Source organism: Oryx dammah, unplaced genomic scaffold (assembly GCF_014754425.2).
Source record: "Oryx dammah isolate SB20612 unplaced genomic scaffold, SCBI_Odam_1.1 HiC_scaffold_28, whole genome shotgun sequence".
NCBI classification, from domain to species: Eukaryota; Metazoa; Chordata; class Mammalia; order Artiodactyla; family Bovidae; genus Oryx; species Oryx dammah.
In genome coordinates, this window is record NW_024070212.1 from 96723091 (window position 1) to 96745073 (window position 21983).

General features: G+C 40.2%; 1 protein-coding gene across 1 annotated transcript in view; it reads right to left on the reverse strand.

Annotated features, from left to right (window-relative positions):
- CMPK1 (cytidine/uridine monophosphate kinase 1) overlaps positions 1-16863 on the reverse strand; it is a 35394-nt gene extending 18531 nt beyond the window's left edge. The window contains exon 1 of the mRNA XM_040231226.1: positions 16560-16863. Within this exon, the coding sequence (XP_040087160.1) occupies positions 16560-16730 (171 nt within the window). The 5' untranslated portion in view covers positions 16731-16863. The remainder of the gene's footprint in view (positions 1-16559) is intronic.
- Positions 16864-21983: the final 5120 nt, after the last annotated feature.

Here is a 21983-nt window from a genome sequence, read left to right on the forward strand (position 1 = left end):
AGGGATTGGGGGCAGGAGGAGAAGGGGACAACAGAGGATGAGATGGCTGGATGGCATCACCGCCTCGATGGACATGAGTTTGAGTGAACTCCGGGAGATGGTGATGGACAGGGAGGCCTGGTGTGTTGTGATTCATGGGGTCGCAAAGAGTCGGACGCGACTGAGCTGAACTGAACAGACAACTGTACACATTTATATAATGTAGAACAGAATGTAAGGGATTTTTGTTTCTTGATGAGAATCTGACTTTTTCACATGCAGGAAATGTCCTAATAAGTTTATGGGTAATTTTTATGGAAAGCTTTCTTCCCTGCCGTAACTACACAAGAGGAAGAATGCTGGAAACCATTTTGTAAAATGGACAACCTCTCCCACCTCTCTAGTCTGACTTGGTGAAAGTTGCTCAGTTGTGTCTGACTCTTTGAGACCCCATGGACTATACAGTCCATGGAATTCTCAGGCCAGAATACTGGAGTGGGTAGTGGTTTAGTCACTAAGTTGTGTCCGACTCTTATGACCCCATGAACTGTAGCCTACCTTTCCCTTCTCCAGGGGATCTTCCCAACCCAGGGATGGAACCCAGGTCTCCCACATTGCAGGCAGATTCTTTACCAGCTGAGCCACAAGGGAAGCCCAAGAATACTGGGGTGGGTAGCCTATTCCTTCTCCGGCGGATCTTCCCAACCCAGGAATTGAATGCAGGGGTCTCTGGCATTGCAGGCGGATTCTTTACCAACTGAGCTTAGACCCAATTATGCCCTGGAATCAGTCAAGGAAGTAACACAAATCTATTACTCCCACTCTTCCTTTCCGCCTATACTATCCCCTCTCTCTTCTACCCTCAACTCTCAGTCTCAGGCACAATACAAACACTCACCAATTATTCCTCTTTTACAGTTTTGGCCTCACTATCAATCTTTTAATCTCTGCACCATAGGCAATAGAAAGCATACTGTATGTTCTAGAAGTGTAAGATATCAGACTTCATCAAAATTAAAATTTCTGTGCTTTCAAAGGCACTCCCATGAAAATGAAAATATGACCCACAGGATAGAAAAAAACATTTACAAATAATATATCTGGATAAGGGACTTATACCAAAAAAATATTTTTAAAACTTTACAATTTAGTAATAAAAACCACCCAGCTTTAAAAGTTACAAAAGACAGTTTTTAAAATGCAATATTCTGCAGGGAAGAAAAAGGACAAATGATCCAGACAGACATTTCTCCAAAGAAGATATAGAAATGGCCAATAAGTATGGGAAAGTTGCTCAACATCATCAGTCATCAGGGAAATGCAAATCAAAACCAGAATGAGATAACAATTCACACCCATTAGGACGGCTATTTATTTATCTTCCTTACGCCTTGATTCAAGCAATTGATTCATGTGAATTTCCTCTCCCTATGTGGTCACTGCAGAAGTTTCATTTCAGATGGCTATTCAAAAAAAAAAGGCCATGTGAGACATGAAAGATGCTCACAGCATTAAGTCATTAGGGAAATGCAAGTCAAAACCACAATCAGATACCACTGTACACCTACTGGAGTGGGGATAATCAATCAAACAAACATAAAATGATAAGTGCTGGTGAAGATAAAGAAACCACACCTCATTGGTAGGAAGGTAAAATGGCACAGCTGCTGTGGAAAATAGTTTGGCAGTTCCTCAAACAAGTTAAACAGAGTTATACGATCCAACAATTCCCCTCCTAGCTATATAACCAAACGACTGAAACAGATGCTTGTACGTCAATGTTCACTGCAGCACGACTCAAAACAGTGCAAAGGTGGAAGCAAGCACTCATCCAACGACAGATGAATGGATAAACAATACGTAATATACACATACAGTGAACCATCATACAGCCATAAAAAGGAATGGCTGAAACTTAAAAACATTATGCTAAATGAAATAAGCTGTAAAAACAAAACAAAACAAAAAAAACGGGGGAACAAATACTGTATGATTCTACTCAGACAATGTAACGAAAACAGGCAAATTCAGAGGCAAAAATTAGACCAGAAGTTACTAGCGGCTGGGGGAAGGGATGAATGGGAAATTATTGCCTAAAGGTAGAGTCTTTGTTGGTGTGAAGAGAAAGTTTTAGAAATCGTGGTGAAGGTTGCACAACATTATAAATACAATTTATACCACTGAATTACACACTTAAAGAGGTTGAAATAGCAAATTTCATGATATATTTTGTGTGTGTGCTTAGTCGCTCAGTTGTGTCTGACTCTTTGCGAACCCATGGACTATAGCCCGGCCAGGCTCCACTGTCCACGGGGATTCTCCAGGCACGAATACTGGAGTGGGTTACCATGCCCTCCTCCAGGGCAATCTTCCCAACCCAGAGACTGATCCCAGGGCTTCTGCATTGCAGGCAGATTCTTTACCATCTGAGCCAGCAGGGAAGCCCTTGATATATTTTATCATGATTAAAAAAAAATTAGTAACATAATAACATATCAAAACCTTTGAATTGTACACTTTAAGTGCATGAGTTGTGTGGTATGTAAATTATATTTCCAAGTTATTTTTTAAAAAACACAGAATATGATTTCTGAAAAATCAGAAATAAAATTTCTAAAACAAAGAACCAATTAATTAAATAATGTAGGTAATCTATAGAATATGATATCATCATATAGATTATGTGGTAAAAGTACATTGATTAATATGATAATATGCTTGTGATATTATAAGTAAAAAGCAGGTTTCTAGAGTATCAGCCTACTAAAAAAAAATAAAATCTCTGGAAATATATGTCCCAAAATATTCATTAATGGTGGTCTTTTCTGGGTGGTAAGATTACTGGTGATTTTTACACTGTTGTTTTACTCATCTGTATTTTCTAATTTTTCTATAATGTATGTGTACTATTTGTATAATTAAAAAGTAACCAAAAGTAAAAGCACTTGCATCGTTAATAAGAGGATGGTTAAGGTATATATACAGGCTTAGCTTATGACACCCAATCATTAGGTCATTTGCTCCATTTGGCATCGAGTAACCTATTTTGAATATAAAGAGCATTTATACTATAAGCTTTTCCCATTCTAGGATTTTTAAATCTAAGCTAACTCCAAATATTTTCTCTAAGTAGAAAGACCTTTCATATTTGGTAGACACTAAAATACCACCTTGAGTTTTAAAAAATCTGTAAACTGACTAGTGTGGGTAATCATTTCCTTATGCCATAGTAAACAATGGGAATACAATGCTTCCTCAAACTACTTTAATCTAAATTACTCTTTGATCTCTTTACCACAGGCCCTTTCTAAAATAATGTTACTCTTTACACATTTTACTGAGGGCCATGTACTGTGCTGAACACAGTAGAAGCATTATGGTATTTCATCTTTATAACAACCCAGTGAAGCTGGCATTAATATCATCACTTTACAAATGAAGACACAGAATCAGAAAAGTTAAGCAATATGGCCATAAGTGTCAGACTGAGATTTGAGCCAACGTTTGATTTCAAAGTCTACATTCTTTCTAATACTATGCTATATTGTAAGAAAGTTGGCTCAACATCCCATTTCTTAAATATTTTTAATTAAAAAATTCATGCATACACAATTGTTCCATTTCAAAAAGCTATTCCTTTTCTCACCTTTACACATACTTTGTTACCATTCTGAAGTTCTATGTAAATATGAACTTTTTTAAAAAAAAAAAGGAATTTATTAAGTACAATTTATTAAGTACAAATTGTGGGAATTTATTAAGTACAATTCCTTGGGCTCCCAATCATATAGCATACAATGGCAAAGAATATATACCTACTCATAGTGACTGAATAATATACCTCCTGAATGTGACTACATAAGATTACAGGACTACTATCTAACACTGAAGTCTCGGTATACAGATCTGTTTTAGGGCTGGCTGTCCAGACCATCTACTTTCAAACTCTTCATTTTACAAAAGGAGAAACTGAGATAAGCTGACTTGCTAATTAGCAGAAACTGGCACTTGAACCCAGGTCTTGTGACTTTCAGTGACTATTACGCCACAGTGGACCTCTGAGGTAATTCCTAGGTGACAGACAAGGAGACAGAATCTTGCCATCAAGCTACTGTGGCCTTTGCACGTCAGAATCTGCTGCTGCTGCTGCTGCTAAGTCGCTTTAGTCATGTCCGACTCTGTGCGACCCCAGAGACGGCAGCCCACCAGGCTCCCCCGTCCCTGGGATTCTCCAGGCAAGAACACTGGAGTGGGTTGCCATTTCCTTCTCCAATGCAGGAAAGTGAAAAGTGAAAGTGAAGTCGCTCAGTCGTGTCTGACTCTTCACGACCCCATGGACTGCAGCCTACCAGGCTCCTCCGCCCATGGGATTTTCCAGGCAAGAGTACTGGAGTGGGTTGCCATTGCCTTTTACGCAGAATCTGCTAGTGGAAACTAAAATGGAGACTTCAGGTTGATGGACTTTATCATTTTGTTGTATCCTAGCAGGGAGATGAGATCAGGAACTTTATCCACACACAGAGTCAGGCATATCTGACCCACCACTCAGCCAGACTCTGACCAAACTTGCTTCATTTGCTTCATTCTTGCCTTTTCCCACTCTTGACACCATTTCCACTTGCCTCATCCAATAATCATTCAATAAGTAGCAAATAAAAATTTCCAATTTAAAAACCTAAATTAGGACTTCCCTAGTAACATAGTGGATAAGAATCTGCCTACCAAGGCAGGGGACATGGGTTGGATTCCTGGTCCAGGAGGACTTAACATGCTTTGGAGCAACTGAGCCTGTGTGCCACAACCACTGAGCCCTAGAGCCTGGGAGCTGCAATTACTGAAATCCATACCTAGAGCCCGTGCTCCGCAGCGAAGAGTAGTCCCGGCTCACCACAACTAGAGAAAGTACATGCAAAGCCATGAAGACCCAGATTAGCCAAAAATAAATAAATGAAAATTATTTTAAAAATAAAAAACTAAATTAGCCATCAAGTCAATTCCCAATCACATAATATCTGGGCTCTCTTTACTCCCAGTAGACACCAAGAGGAAAAAATTCATGTTATTATCAATATCTGCCTAAACTATACTTAATTATAAAGGTAAGTCCTATAGGCCAAATTAAATACACAGAACTTTCCAGGGACAAACACCAACGACTAATACGTCATGGAAGTTCCAAACAAAAAATGAGCAAGGAAGGAGTCTTTTTGTGTAGTCCCAAATTGAGCATATTTAATTGCTTGTTGGTATAGAATATAACTTAAAGATGAATAGAACCAGCTTACTGGACTTCTGGAGATGGCTGATGGAAACCAAGCATGGAACCCTGTATTTTTGGGGGGCCCAGTCCCTCAAAGTTTCTGAGAATGGAACATAGTAACTGGGGCTTCTTCCTTTACCAAAGTTCAACAAGCAGCAGCAAACTGTCAGCAAACAGTATGTCCAGTCACACCTGTTCTCTATTAAATTCTAAATGCTCTTATCACATGTTTAGTCTGTAAATATGTTCTTAATTTAACTGAAATGTTAGAGTAAATACATTTTCATATGGTAACTGGGCTTTAAAGCTAAGAAGAGTCAGTGTGATCAAGTTAACATGACACAAAGAATAAGACCGTCATCCCCTGGAAACCTCCCTGCTATGGCTTTTCTAGTAGTCATGTAAGGATGTAGGAGTTGGACCATAAGGAAGGCTGAACGCTGAAGAAATGATGCTTTCAAGCTGTGGTGTTGGAGAAGACTCTTGAGAGTCTGCTGGGCTGCAAGAAGATCAAATCAGTGAATCTTAAAGGAAATCGACCCTGCATATTCATTGGAAGGACTGATGCCAAAGCTGAAGCTCTAATACTTTGGCCACCTGATGCGAAGGACCAACTCATTGGAAAAGACCCTGATGCTGGGAAAAACTGAGGGCAAGAGGAGAAGGGGGTGACAGAGGATGAGATGGCTGGATGATGTCACTGACTCAATGGACGTGAGTTTGAGCAAACTCAGGGACATAGTGAAGGACAGGGAAGCCTAGTGCTGCAGTCCATGGGGTGGCAAAGAGTAGGACATGACCTAGAGACTGAACAATAACCCCTGCTTCCACCCTTTTTCTCTTATCTGGTCTAAAAGTCTCACTACAAGAGAGGTTTCTCCGAAATGCTCTGAATTTCAATTCAGAAGGACACCATTACAAATACTATAATCCTATAAAAAGAAAAAAAATACTGCATTCCTTTGTGACTTTCGGAGAGCTTTCAGATTGCAGTCCTCTCCTATTAGCATCTTAACTAGAATGTGGGGTTTAATCGACTGCCGTCACTAAAAACTAACCAGAAGGATGTAAATGAAGTATATTTCAGTGGGATTAAGGATACCGGAACAACCAGAACTAAAGAGGTGTTCTGAGCTAGGGCAGACTTAGGTAGAGGTGTCTAATTTTGATGGGGCTGGAATATTCATTCAGAATCCCTCCGAGCACAGCACACTCATGTAGTTATTAACATATAATTTTACTATTACTACCTTTCAAAGCATGACTGAGCTGGCCAAAAATTAAAAGACTAATTCAACTTCATATAAATCAAGAAAGCACAAGTCCAGACGAATGAGAGAGTGCTGGATTTGTGGCTGCCCTGGGGACGTCCCCATCCCCAAATCACAAGGGGCTGGAGCCTAGGATTTAATAGGCCACAAAGAAGGGAGAAGAGACAAAGGCTGAGCCTAAGTAGGACTGGAGGTTGGATCAATGAATTTCACATAAAGTCAGGACCTCTGAACCATGGTACCCTCGGTGCTTGACCTAGGAAAAAAGAACCTACCATGCAGAGAAAACAGCAAAATTTCCTAACCACAAGCCTATACTGATTAAAGAAACTTCTAAAGGATATACTTCAAGAAAGAAAATGATCTCAGTAAGAAGGTCTGAGGTGCAAAAATAAATGGTTAATAAAGAAAGTGGTATGTATTTTTTATTATAACAATTTATTATTATTATAATTATGCATATTATTCCAAACAAACATCTGTATAAAACATTAACAGGTCATTAGAAGGGATTAAAAAAAAAGTTAATATAGAATTAAAATCCTAAAAAAAAGAGAAAACAGAATAAGATAGAAAATAGAGTCTAGTGTCCTAAGGTATATTGTTTAGAGAATAGTAAAAATATTAATATTAGACTTAAGTTAAATAATATGTGTGCTTAAAATTTCTAGTGTAACCACTAAAAAGAGACTGTATAGCTTCCAAAGTAGGAAGGAATAAATTACGAGGGAAAAAAATCTTAAGCAATCAAAAGAAGGTTGAAGCAGTAGGGGTGGCAGAAGAGCAGGTAAAATTAACACAGGAAAAGTAAAATGAGGATGATAATAATAAACATATTTATAAAGGACTTACCATGTACCAGGCACTGCTCTAAGTACTTTATATACATTAGCTCATATACTCCTCACGAACCATTCTGAGGTAGATAGTATATATTATTATTATTCCCATTTTACCAATGAGGAAATTGAGGCACAGAAACTAAACCTTTGCTAAGATCTCACACATAGCATGTGTTATAATAAAGATTCACACCTAGACAGTCTAACTCTCAAGTCTGAACTCTACATCCTGCCTAGTGCACAATACACTAGGATGACAGTCTGACATTTGTTCATGCCCTTTCAAGTCCATTTTTCTTCAGTCTAACAACTAAGAATGCCAACCAAAGTGTAGCTACTTACACTGCTCAAGACATCTCCTTCGTTGACTATGGATAGGCAAGCACAGAACAGGAAAGGAGAGAGATGCCCACGTTAGGAGAAGTGACTAACACAAAGTAGGCCCTGTGCCAGACATTTTACTACATGGATTCTCTTGGTTAATCCTCATAATCACCCTATAGAGTAGATTAGTATCACAAATGTCCAGAGGAGAAAACCAAAGAGCCAAAAATTTAAGTAACTTACAAAATGGCAAAAATCTTTTATGACTGGCTTCAAAATCTACTTAACAAATGTTTATTGAGCATCAATTTATGCCAGACATTGTACTATACACTAAAGATGTGAGAGTAAATTTAGAAATCTTAAGGCTCTCATCTTTATGGAGCTTAAGGTCTAATGGAGGAGACAATCCAATAATCATAAAGTTAAAGGTGGTCTGCAAACTGATAAATGTTATAAAGGACAACATAATTAAAAACTGGTAACTATCATAAAGGACAAAAGAATTACAACTGATAGAGCACATAATTGAGAAATCTGACCTAGTCTAAAAATGTGAGGGCTAGTTTCACTGAGGAAGTCATTTTTAGCTCAAGGTTCCCAAACTGTATGCCACAGTGCCCTGGAGCATTGTAGCGAATTCATAAGAGTGCCCTGGATTTACATTTTTAAGGGAAATAGAGCAATACTGAACATCTATTAGATATCATGTGAACTATTAGCTCAGGGTAGCTCACAATTTCAACCTTAGATCATGCATATTCTTTTTGAAGACACATCTTTGTGATGCTGACTTTTTGGTGGGCAGTTGCTGTAATAAAAATAAGTACCACATAAAAATTAAAGTGGAAAAGGAAATGAGGATGGAAGTGGCCAATCTGATTCCAAGGTATGAGAAACTGGGCAGTGCCTAACAGCCATTTACATCCCATCAGTAAGTGACTGACAATGAAATAAAGCTGCTACTTTTTCTTTTAGCTTATATGTACTTTTTCTTTAAACAGCTACTAGATTGTTAGAAAATACTTAAGCATTGTTTGGATCTAATTACTAGATAAATATAATTAATTAATATAATTACTTAATAAATATATTTATTTTGAACTAATGTGTTTGTGAAAAAAAGTATGGAGACACGAAGAACACTATGAACTGTGAATGTTTGGGAATCTTCGTATTACGCTAAGAACTGAAGAATAAGTAGGCTTTTCAAACACCATGCAGTAGAATGAGCAGCAGCAAAAGACAGGGTCCCTATCCTTGAAGACGTTACAATCTAGTTTGGGAGGCAAAACTAAAAGACAAATCATTTTTTGTTTGTTTTGTTTTTGGCCACACTGCATGGCTTGAGGGATCTCAATTCCCTGGCCAGAGACTGAAACCAGGCTACAGCAGTGGAAAGTCCAGAATCCTAACCACTAGGTCACCAGGAAACTCCCAATAAGCAATTTTAAAACAATTTGTTAAACTTTAATATTTGCAAAAATATTTCATATCCTTTCTCATGAAATTATATTAAGCACATGTCTATCTTCACTCTAAATTAAGAGCCCCTAGAGGTTGGTATCTCCCAACACAGAGCAAATAGTTTGAGTTTAGGAAGTGTTTTCTGGGACAGTCTCACTTGCATCGATTTACTCTCCTTAGGCTTTTCTCAGAATTGAAAGCTCCAACTCCTCTGTGCAAGGGTAACTCTGCTTTAAGTGTTCTCCACTACAACACATCTCCTGGCTGCTTCTTTCCTGCTGTCCTTCAAAAGTCAGCTCATACATATTCACTGACCCAAGGAAGCTTTCCCTGACCAAATGAACTGTAATTTAAATGTCCCTTATCTAAACGGTCTATTTGGTTTCTTTCCATCATAGGATTTACCACTCCTTTCCTGTAGTAGTCACTGTTTAACTTTCATGTCTCCCAGCTCATTGTAAACTTTTGACAGCAGGGTCCGTGCCTTATTCACCTTAGCAACTATCATAGTGCCCAGCTCGCAAAGACTGTTTTCTGAATAAATGACAAGTACAGGGAAATTTTTTTTAAGTCTAATTATGCCTTTCACCTTAATGGACTTCTTGAGAAAAAAATGAGTTATTCAGGAAAACTCTGAGGAAGAGATTAACAAATGTGCAAAAATTAAAATGACTGATAACTATCCAGTGCTAGTAAAAAAAAAAAAAAATCAATACACCCCTGTAGAAATGTAATTAAGTACAATGTTTTTGAAAAGCAATCAAACTATTATCAATTAAAATTAAAATGCATTTATCTTCTGACTTAGCAATCCTACTTTTAGGAATCTTGCTTGCAAAAATAAAAGCATCCATATGCAATATTATCTTCACAAGGAAGTTTACTGAAGCACTATTTGCAACAGCAAAATAATTCCTGAAAAATATGCTAAATGTCTAGCAATAGTGGGGGAATGGTACAACTATGCTACCGTAACATCCACATTACAGACTGTTCTGTAGCTACTGATAAAAATGAGTTAAGTCTATGTGTAGAGACCTAAGAGGAGAGCCATGATACAGTCCATAAAAAATAGAATAATCCCACTTGGAGGTAAAAAAGGTAAACATATGCACTTTTACTTGTAAAAATATTGAGAAAGAGTTAATACCAGACAGTTAACACTGGTGACCTCAGGTTAGAGTCATCAACAACTATGTATTACAATTGTAACTTAAAACAGAAAAAAAAAAGTTTTCAAAAGTAAGAACAGTAAATAATCTGAACATACTCTCCCTCCTCCAAATTCTTAAGGACAACAGAAACTCCACATTACAGTTACCTTTAATGAGATGACACTGATCTGGGAGAGTTGAGGATTCTATGGACTCTCTAGAGATGATTTAAACTTTACTTTAAATAAACCAACTTAAAATCTAGTTGTACAGTGAATCTTCCTAGTTTCTTTAATGAGTAATAGTTCGCTTTGGGGATTCATAATCAGGAGTTTGAAAATTTTAGAATGCTCATCAGATTCTTACAACTATACCATTTTCTCACTGAGAGTAAACTGAAGTGTTACAGGAGAAATCAGAGAAAGAGGTTTCAATCAAACACTTATGGTCCTGAAACTGGAAGCACTGCTACTTGGGCGCCCCCTGGGGACTGAGTTTTAAATTTTTTACATCCTCAAGACAAACTGGTGTGCTATATAACTGTTCATTCAAAGAACACTTACTAAGCATCTATTATGTACCAGGCACAATGTTCAACACTAGAGACAAAAAGATAAATAAAATAGAGTTTCTGATTTCTATAATGCATACTTAAAAGTCAGTATCACCCAAAACTTTCTAAGTACAGCAGGAAACAATGGAAACAGTGTCAGACTTTCTTTTCTTGGGCTTCAAAATCACTGCAGGTGGTGACTGCAGCCATGAAATTAAAAGACACTTGCTCCTTGGAAGAAAAGCTATGACAAACCTAGACAGCATACTGAAAAGCAGACACATTACTTTGCCAACAAAAGTCCATATAGTCAAAGCTATGGTTTTTCCAGTAGTCACATACATATGTGATGTGAGACGCTGGACCGTAAGGAAAGCTGAGCGCCGAAGAATTGATGCTTTCGAATTGTGGTGTTGGAAAAAGATTCTTGAGAGTCCCCTGGAAAGCAAGGAGATTAAGCCAGTCAATCCTGGAAATCAACCTTGAATATTCATTGGAAGGACTGATGTTGAAGCTGAAGCTCCTATACTTTGGCCACCTGATGTAAAGAACTGACTCAATGGAAAAGACCCTGATGCTGAGAAAGACGAAGGCAGGAGGAGAAGTGGACGACAGAGGATGAGATGGTTAGATGGCATCACCGACTCAATGGACATAAGTTTGAGTCAACTCTGGGAGTGGGTGATGGACAGGGAGGCCTGACGTGCTGCAGTCCATGGGGTCGCAAAGAGTCAGACACAACTGAGCGACTGAACTGATCAGCATGTAGAATACAAAATATAAACTACTCATAGAGGTCCTGGAGGAAATTATAACACAGAACATGATAAAAATGCTTCTGGGGTGCTTCATAAAGGAATTTGGCATGAATATAAGCTTTAGCATAATTTGTTCATTTAACCAAAATGTTCACCATCCTTAAAAGACAGTAGATTTAAACATCTTAGCTAACAGATGCAAAATTGTGGTTACTGTTTTTAGACAAGTTTAGGTTATAGCATCATGATTTTTCTTGGGCCAAAACAATACAAACAAAGCTTAATTTAAAAAATTAAAAAATGACATGGTATCCTAACATCAGATTTTTGTTGTTCTTCTTCAGTCTTTAAGTCATGTCCCACTCTCTGTGACCCCATGGACTGCCACATACCAGGCTTCCCTGTGCTTCACCATCTTCTGGAGTTTGCTCAAACTCATGTCCATTGAGTCGGTGATGCTATCCAAGAATCTCATCCTCTGTTGTCCCCTTTAGTCACAATAATAATAACTCCACTCTGAGAACCTGAGTCTTGATTGTACTGATTTAGGAAATGATTAATCTTCATAAACAAAATGAGGATGAGAAAACAGACTTGAAACAATGTTATAAAATAAAACTGAAAAAGATCAGTTCAAATAAATGGGCAAAATTTAACCTCAAAGCCTCCTTCCAATCTTTCCTTCCCAGTTCACAACACTTTCAGAAGATACTGTATCAGATTTGCCTTTTCTTCCTCAAGGTCTGGGAGAGCAAGAAGCAGAGGTAGAATTCACAGCCAGAAAAACAACCACAATTGGGTCACAATTGTGACACAACCACAATTCCAAAGTCCCAGGACATTACAGAGCCAGACAGTCTCAGGTTCTGTGGCCAGGGCCCAAAGAAGTACTTCTGATGGCTTGAGTTGGAAATTAATTTAATTTTCCCAAAGGAATAATTCTATTTCAGCCACATTTCAGGTACCCTGTGAGCTGAATTAGCAATGGCATGATAGTTGGGGACTTCAACCTTTATTATATAACTTTTTCCCTACAGAAAAATAATTAGTTCCAAAAATTACATTGTTTGGGATTCAGCTTACATTTGCCTGTATAATAAAGCAGAGTCAAAATGCAATAGACTCACAAAAGAAAAAACAAAAACAAAAAACCTCTGACTGGACTGACCATAGGCATTCCATTGTTTAATCTGCTAGAAGACAGCAATTACTAAATTATAAACTATTTGGAATAAAAAGTAACAGTTTAAAAGAGTTTAAGTTCATATAATTGTTGAAATTTTAAAGAATAGGATAATATATTGTAGAACATATTTCATCATGTAAATCTTCTAATTCTTAACAGGTTTAAAATCTTGCCAGCCATTATCAAACAGAGTAGAGAATAAATACTAGTTACAGAATGTAGAGATAATGTTTAATCCAGTGGAGTAATATGGATATCATTAGCTTGGGTGTGGACACTTAAAGTCACATAATGAGTCAGAAACAAAATACTTAAATGCTTTCAAATACATCAATCATAAACCAATTTTTAAAAGTAATACTACAGTGTACTTCAAAGTAAAAATAACCAATCTCATAAATTAAGAACAGGAACTCTAAAATAGAGGGAAAAAATAATCTGCATCTATTTATACCAGATATTTTATCTCATTTTATATTCACAAATGCCATACCAGATAGATATTACTTCTCCCTTTTTACAGAGGAACCGAGCTAAAAGTAACAATTTCTTTGGGACTAAAGTGATAGTAAATGGAATAGTTACATTTGTTTGATTCTAGTAAATGGCTCATCAGAATTCGAGAAAATATTTGCAAACACAGTAACAAGGGATTAATCTCCTAAATATACAAATAGCTCATGGAGCTCAATATCAAGAAAACCCAAGAATTCCAATCAAACAATGGGTAGAAGATCTAAACAGACATTTCTCCAAAGAAAACATCAGATGGCTAAAAGGCATCACTACATCATTACAAATTGTTAGAGAAACGTAAATCAAAGCTACAATGAGGTGTCACCTCACACCAGTCAGAATGGCCATCATCAATAAATCTACAAACAATAAATGCCGGAGATGGTGTGGAGAAAAGGGAATCCTCCTTCATTGTTGGTGAAATGGAATCTGGTACAGCCACTATGGAGAACAGTATGGAAGCTCCTCAAAAAACTAAAAATAAAGCTTCCATATGATCCAGCAGTCCCACTCCTGGGCCCATCTGGAGAGAACCACGATTCAGAAACACATGCACCTCAACGTTTACTGCAGCACTATTTACAATCACCAGGATATGGAAGTAACCTAACCTTTCAAAGACAGAGGAATGGATGACAAAGATGCGACATATATACAATGCAGTATTGCTCCGCCATAAAGAATGAATTGCTCCGCCATAATAAAGAACGAAACAGTGCCATTTGCCACAGCATGAATGGACCTAGAAACTGTCATACTGAGTGAAGTAAGTCAGAGAAAAACAAGAATCATATGATATCACTTACATGTGGAATCTAAAAAATTTGGTACAAAACAGAGAGTCACAGATATAGAAAAAAACTTACCAATGGGGAAGGGAATGAGGGAGGGATAAACTGAGATATTAGGATTGACATTACACACACTACTGTGTATAGAATGCTTCCCTGGTAGCTCAGCTGGTAAAGAATCTACTTACAACGCAGAAGACCCTGGTTCGATTCTTGGTTCGGGAAGATTCCCTAGAGAAGGGAGGGATAGGCTACCCATTCCAGTATTCTTGGGCTTCCCTGGTGGCTCAGACAGTAAAGAATCAGCCTGCAATATGGGAGACCTGGGTTGGGAAGATCCCCTGGAGGAGGGCATGGCAACCCACTCCAGTATTCTTGCCTGGAGAATCCCCATGGACAGAGGAGCCTGGTGGGCTACAGTCCATGGGGTCGCAAAGAGTCAGACAGGACTGAGCAACTGAGCTATACACTAACGTCTAGAGAACAGATATCCAACAGGGACCTACTGTATACTACAGGAAACTCTACTCAATACTCTGTGATGACCTGTATGGGAAAAGAATCTTTAAATAGGTGGATATATGTATTAGTTCAGTTGCTCAGTCGTGTCTGACTCTTTGCCACCCCATGGACTGCAGCATGCCAGGCCTCCCTGTCCATCACCAACTCCCGGAGCCTACTCAAACTCATGACCATCGTGTCGGTGATGCCATCCAACCATCTCATCCTCTGTCGTCCCCTTTTCCTGCCTTCAATCTTTCCCAGCATCAGGGTCTTTTCCAGTGAGTCGGTTCTTCACATCAGGTGGCCAAAATACTGGAGTTGCAGCTTCAGCATCAGTCCTTCATGTAAAACTGATTCACTTTGCTCTACACCTGAAACTGTCACAACACTGTAAACCAACTATACTCCAGTAAAAATTAAAACAAAAACAAACAAAAATAGTCTTTTCTCCTTCCCCTATCATGCCATTTACATGTGAGTTATTTCATACGTACAACAAAAACTTGAAATAAATTGTCATGTCTTTTAAAAAGTGAAAAGAACCAACAAAAATAAGCAGAAAAAAATTTTTTTTATCTATTTCTTGGTTGATTTAGTTCCACTTATATTCCTACAACTGATCAACAATTATCAATACAGCTATAAAACACATAATGAAGATATTTATGTTACCATCCGACTATTTCTGGATGGTCTTTAGAGAATAAAATATAGTACAGGAGTGGGTTGTATGAACCTGAGAGAGGAGTAAAATCCCAAAGCTTATAAAAGCCATGAGTTTGAGCAAGCTCGGGCAGTTGGTGATGGACAGGGAAGGCCCGCGTGCTGCAGTCCATGGACACGACTGAGCAACTCAACCGAACTGAATAAAAGCCATATCCTGGAACAGAGGAGGGAATAATTCTAGAAGTGCTGGGTCAAAATCTTTTTGGTCTGAGTTTCACAAGAATTCTCTGGTGTTTTTCAGAACAACTGGTCCCTCTTCTGTTTCTAGGTATCTCTTGTCTTCCTCCTCTCCCAAACATTCCCCGGATACTCCAGGAAGTCTTTCACCCACACTGCAGCTAATCGCGTTATCTATTCGAAAATTGTTAACGGAATTGAACCGGTAACCTTATCACACTTTGTGGGAGAGGGGGAGAATAACACCATTTTAGAGTTGGGAGGCATTTCATATTGAGTTTAAATCTGCGTGCACAGCCTCTAATATTCTAGTGGGGACAACGGAGACTCGGAGAGAGGAAGTGACCTGGCCACAGACTAGGCGTGAGTTGGCAGCCGGGCCAGAGGTTGAAGTTTCATCTCATGCTCCACGCTTTTCCAACCTCACGAAACCGGGTTGGGCTTTAGGGCTGGGTACTAACCATAACGGGTTCAGAAAAAGCAAGCAGCAGATCCCAGAACACCTAAAGCCCCGTCGCCCGGGGCTCCTTTCTAGAGTAAAGACCAGTTTGGTTACCTGTTTAGAGGTCAGAGGACCTGTGGGAAGGGGAGGGCTGAAAAAACCGGTCTCTCCTGAGGTAGCTGTGGGCACACCCCGATCTCTAACCCAAATCGACACAGCCGCCACCCGCCCACAACCAGTGGTACTCTGACCTTTTAGGCGCTCGGGGTCCACGGAAGCGGACCCTCCCGGGATCCCTCTCCCAGCCGACTCTCGAGACGAACTTGGCCCCCAAAATGTAAGGGAAGAGGGGTGCAGGAACAAAGCAACCCCAAGCGATCCCCTTCCTTTCTGGGCGCCCCCGGGGCGGGCGGACGTGGACTACCAGTCCCGACATGCAGCGCGCCGGCGGACCCTCGACCACCGCCCAATCCGCGGTGCACCGGCCGCCGGGACTCGTAGTCCGCGGTTCGGAGGTGGGGTGGGGGGCGCAGACAGCCGCGCGCGGCGGGACGGGCCAGCCTGGTGTCCGGTCAAGCCCAGGGAGCCTGCCGGCTGCCCGGGCCTCACCTCAACGATGCGGGCGCACTGGGTCCCCTTGCCGGCGCCGGGACCGCCGAGAACGAACACGACCTGCGGCTTCATGAAGCGATGCGGGAAGAGGAAAAGTGGCCGGCCGGTCAGCAGCGGAAAGCTAAGGCCTAGGACGTGCAGCAGCCGGCGGCCACAGCCGTTAAGCATGCACCGCGGCTGGGTCGGACGCTGAGAGAGCTGACAGCAGCCGGGCCGGCGTTGGCGCGGGGCGGGGCGCGGAGAAGAGGGCGGGCCGAGCCGGCGCCCGCCGCGGCCCCGCCGCCGTGGCTGCCGAGGCGTCCGCGCTGCGGCCGGAAGAGGCGGGGCTTCCGCTGCTCTTTCGTCGGCCGCGCCCGAGTCCTCCCCGCCCCTCTGAGGGCTCATTCATTCGTTCTGACCGCGGGTGTTGAGCCAGCTCATGTAGGGCCTGTGCTGGCGCCTGGCACATGGCCTGCGGGAGAGCACGATCCATTGTATCTGCTCGCAAGTTTAAATTCCAGAGGGTAGGCAGCCGACCTGAACAAATTAACACGAGTAAATAAATGCAAATAGCAATATTGGCTTTGAAGGAACCAAACGGAGGAATAACAAGAGATGAATGTAATTATGGTAGTCAGACTTCTGAAGAGATGATATATAAGCCAAGACGTAAGGATAGGAATGAGCAAAGCTAGGCAAACACTGAGATAGAGTGTCCCACAAAGAGAAAAAAGGCAAGTTTTTGCAAAACCCCTAAGACTTTCAACTGTGAGAGCAGTTGAAAGGCCCATAAGATCAATGCTACGTGAAACGAGGGAGGGAATGAAAGGTGGAAGAGTTTTGGCTGATGACGGGTCAGTCAGGCTCTTTGGTTAAGGAAAGGAGTTTGAATTATATTCTAATTGCAGTGGGAAGTCCTTCTAACTATAACTCCATTTCCCTGCCCCTTGCATTAGGAAAAATTTTCGAGAAGAAAGAGAGTTCAATGAATGAGTCTTAGTGAATAGACCTTTAAGTGTTGGAGAGAGGAGGAGGAACCCAAGAAAGCAGAGCCAGAAAGGTAAGAAGAAAACCAGAATACGTTGTTCCAGCAAAGAGAGTGTTTGGGGTGGGATTGTCGTGGTGTAGTAGTAAACATTGTGTTAAGCACAAATGAGGACAGATAAAACTGCATTTGGCAACAGGGGGACTTACAAAGAGTTCTGCCCCAAGCAAATCATACATTATATCTAATTTGAAGCCTGATTGAAAATGGAGTGGATAGGAGATGAGTAAATGAAAATAATAGAGAAAATAAGGGTCAAGACAAAGTTTATTTAGGATGGGCGATAGGACCCATGCTGTCTAATATGGTAGCCCTTAGCCACATATGGCTATTTAAATTAATTACATTAAAAATAATTAAAACTTCAGTTCCTCAGTTATAATAACAACATTTTAACAGCTCAGTAATCACATGTGTTTGTTTAGTGGAAATTGTATTAAACAGCGTACATACCAACCCTGTCATCACAAAAAGTTCTACTGGTCAATGCTATACTCGAGCTCATACTTAAGGGGCTAGGAATGATTTGAAAGAAAGAGAGGTAACCCCTTGAGAAGAAAAATCAGATGAGCAAGTCCAAAGGACTTGGACACATCTAAGACACCTGGTGGACCTTAGATGACTTAAAAGTCCTAGATAGGAAGATGTTCATTTGTAACAGGAATAACAAGAAGAGTAGAGTTGCAGGAAGATTTGAAGGTAGGAAGGGTTCCTGTCTGATAACTTTCTTTTTCTTGTAATGAAAGGGCAATATTACCTGAGGGGAAGGGGAAGGGATATCTGAGGAGAGAAAAGGTATGAAATAGACATCTTTGATAATGGAAAATGTGTTTTTTCTAAAGAAAACTAATCAGTAGGACTTCTGGGAAGTATTAAGAGCCATTTGTTTTTTGAGATCATGGATTTAAAATCATTAAAGATATTAGACTATTCAGGTACAGGCAGAGAGAAGGGCAGGCAAACAGTTGGGCTAATCCAGGATTGGGGTTTTGCCAGGCAAGTAAAACAGAGAGAGAGAAGACTAAGGGAATGTTTGCAAGAGAATGTTTATGATGGTTTATGCAGAATCAAGGACTTCCCTGGTAGCTCAGATGAAGAATCCGCCTACAATGCAGGAGACCCCGGATCAATTCCTGGGTCACGAAGTTCCCTTGGAGAAGTGATAGGCTACCCACTCCAGTAATTCTTACCTGGAGAATCCCCATGGACCCAGGAGCCTGGCAGGCTACAGTCCATGGGGTCGTAGAGTTGGATACAACTGAGCAACTGCACCAGCACAGCACATGCAGAATCAGAATCAGGCAGAAAAGCAAATGGTGGCATGTGAGGGCTAACAGTGGAGAAGTGGAGGGGAGCCAGGGAAGGGGTCAAGATACTAGAAGTACTGATGTCAAAGAATGGTGGCAGTGGAGTACGTGAGCACATGAGCTGGTGATCTGAGTGGAATGTTTGGAACTGAAGTACCAGAGGTTGTGAGTTTCGGCTGCTGCTGAGATCTGAGATGAGCCCATGGGAGTGGAAGACTGAAGCAGATACACACCCTGTTAGAACTGAGAGGCCAGGGTGTTCAATTTATCATCCAGGTAGAAGTTTAAGTGAGATAGTACTGGCTTGAAGAGAGACTACAAGAGTGAAATTAAGTTGTTGAGGGCAGAGTGCCAGGAAGGGATACAGACAGGAAGGGAGGATGGTGGCACAGCTTTCTGTCTGGCTACCACCACTCTCCTTCTCCCTGTACAACCCTTTTCCTCTTCCCTCATACACTATTTTCAGCCTCTTTTCATCTTTCCCCCCATCTCATCCACTTTTTTTTTTTTACTTCTTTCCAATCCTCCTGCCCTTCTTTTCCCATTTCTGACTTCCTCTCCTTCTCCGCATCTACTTCTCTTTTCCATTTCTTCTTTCCACCCTTTTTCTTTGCCTCTCTAATCCCTTCTCCCTCCAGCCCCTTGTTTCCCCCTTGTTTATTGAGCCCTATCATAGTTACTACCTTATTGATTTAATAATATAGATGTTACTATTATACTCATTTTGCAAATGAAACCAAAGCCAAAAGTTGTCTGAAGACAGCTGGCCAGTAAGCAGCAGGAGCTGGAATTCAGCTTGACGTTTTCGTTGTTGTTGCTATAGTGTCAGCATTATCTCCTTTAAAAGCAGAGAACATCAAGGCTGAAAGGAACGGTAGAGTTCCTAAGTCCAAAGTCTTCATGTTACCATATGGTGACAGGTAACAAAGTACGTTCCTGGTCCAAGATCTTTTCCCACTTAGTACAGTAAATATTAGGACTCAAGGAAGATTAATAGGCAAGGGCATCTGACTTAGAATAGGGAGACCTAAGTTTTAGTCTCTATGCTACCAATAAATCACTGTAACCTTAGGAAACTCCTGCTAATCTTGGAACTTCAGTTTTTCATCTTCCAACTAGGAAATGGAGAGAAGGGTGAAATGAAAGCCTTGGTATAGATGACCTCCTGTGTTTAGTTTTTTGATGAGAAGAAGGACAGTTATCCAATTGCAGCTACTGTGCCTCTTGAAGGTATGTCCTGGTACTTAGCATAAGGATCTGTGAACTTTTTCTGTAAAAAGCCAGACAATAAATATTTTAGGTCTTGGGTGGCATAGCATCTCCATTTAGCTACACAACTTTGCCATTATAGTAAAAAGCAGCCTCAGATCATACATAAACAAATGAATGTGATAATGTTCCAAAAAACTGTTTTTAATGGACACGAATTTGAATTTCATACAGTTTGTACTTGTCTCAAAATGTTATTCTCTCATTTTTTAAATCCATTTAAAAATGTAAAAACCACTGCTAGCGTGTAAGTCTATACCAAAACAGGTGCCCACAGGCTATAGTTGCTGCGCTCTGGCCTGGCAGAAAGCCTGGTGGTAAAAGTCCAATTCAAGCTCAGAGGAAGTCTCCTAATCTTCCACCTGCCAGGGAGGAGGACGTAGGATATATGTCAGCTGAAAATAAGAATGACTGGTCATATTATTAAGAGGTGGTAGGAGTACAAAAAAAGGCCATATTGAAGCAAATGTGCCTCTTTTCCTTTGGGCATGACTTTTCTCTATCTCATCTGGTATAATTGCCAGAGTTGAAAGATGTTAAAGGGATGGGATCTATGGAAAAGAGTCTAGGAAGCTATTCTTTGTGTTTTGATGAAGGCCTTGTGCCCTTTTTACATACATTAGGAAAGAGACAAAAAGATAATCTTTCTAGCTGTCATGATAGAGACCACCAGAACTAAGGATTCCACATAGGAAGGAGTCTGGGTGTAAAACTTAATTGTATACTTATAGCAATTTGTAGTAACTTTTCTTTGACTCCCTGGAGAATTTGACTACAAGGGCTCAGTACTTAGTATCTTGCACCTTGCCCATCTCCTGCCAACCATGTTAGGCAACTAAGGAAAATTAAAGAAGAAATTAAAAAAGTGAAACCTAGATACGCATCTCTACCAAGGGTTTTCCAGATAGAACAAGGCTAGGCAGAAAACAATTTATTATTTGTTGTCTCTTTGGGCCTGCTCTGGTTATCTTTTGCTATGTAACAAACCCTGAATTACAAGGAATATTTGGTATGGGAACCCTGCCCCCAGCCCAAATGTCACACACATCTGGTGACCAGAGTGTTCAGTGTGAGTAGTGCTATGGGTAGAGAGGAGACACATGGAAGAGGTTTTCCAAAACACCTGTTTATTACAGGTGGTCCCATGGAGCCAAGCCAAGGGGGCAAGCATTCATAAAAGACACTCTGCTACTCTGATGCTCAAACATTTAACCTGTCTGCTTGTCCGCAGTGAAAGGTCTAACTCTTAGCACCTTAGTCCTGAATTTGTCCCCAAAGAATTCATTTTGCTTTAGCCTTATATCAGTGCTCTTAATCTTTGGAGGTGGCAGAGATTCAGTGAGTTCCCCCTTGATGCAAACAATCAGACCCCCAATAAGAATATGTGCCAATGAGTATATATTGAATAAATGGCTATCACCTAGTAGAAGCTATTCCCTACCTAAATCCATAGATTGAATCCATAGATTAAATACATTCAATTAATATGTATTGAATATCCACTATGTGCCAAGCATTTCACTTATATTACTTAGTTTTTGGATGACATTCAGACTTTTCAATAATTAATAAAATCAGAATATTTGTTGCGATTTCTGTGCCAGGATTTGCTATGCCAGGCATCAGTCCTCTAGTTGTAGGATCATGAGGAAGTCCTGGGTGTCCCAAGTTCTCAGGGAAGTAGCTATATCCAACTCACATGGAAATAATTAACTTTTAACCACCAACACAATCTTACCAGTTGTGTGTTGGCTGAATATCAGCCTTGCCTTATAAAGTTCACATAACAAAGTTAGTGCTGTCATTTTGCAGATGGAAAAA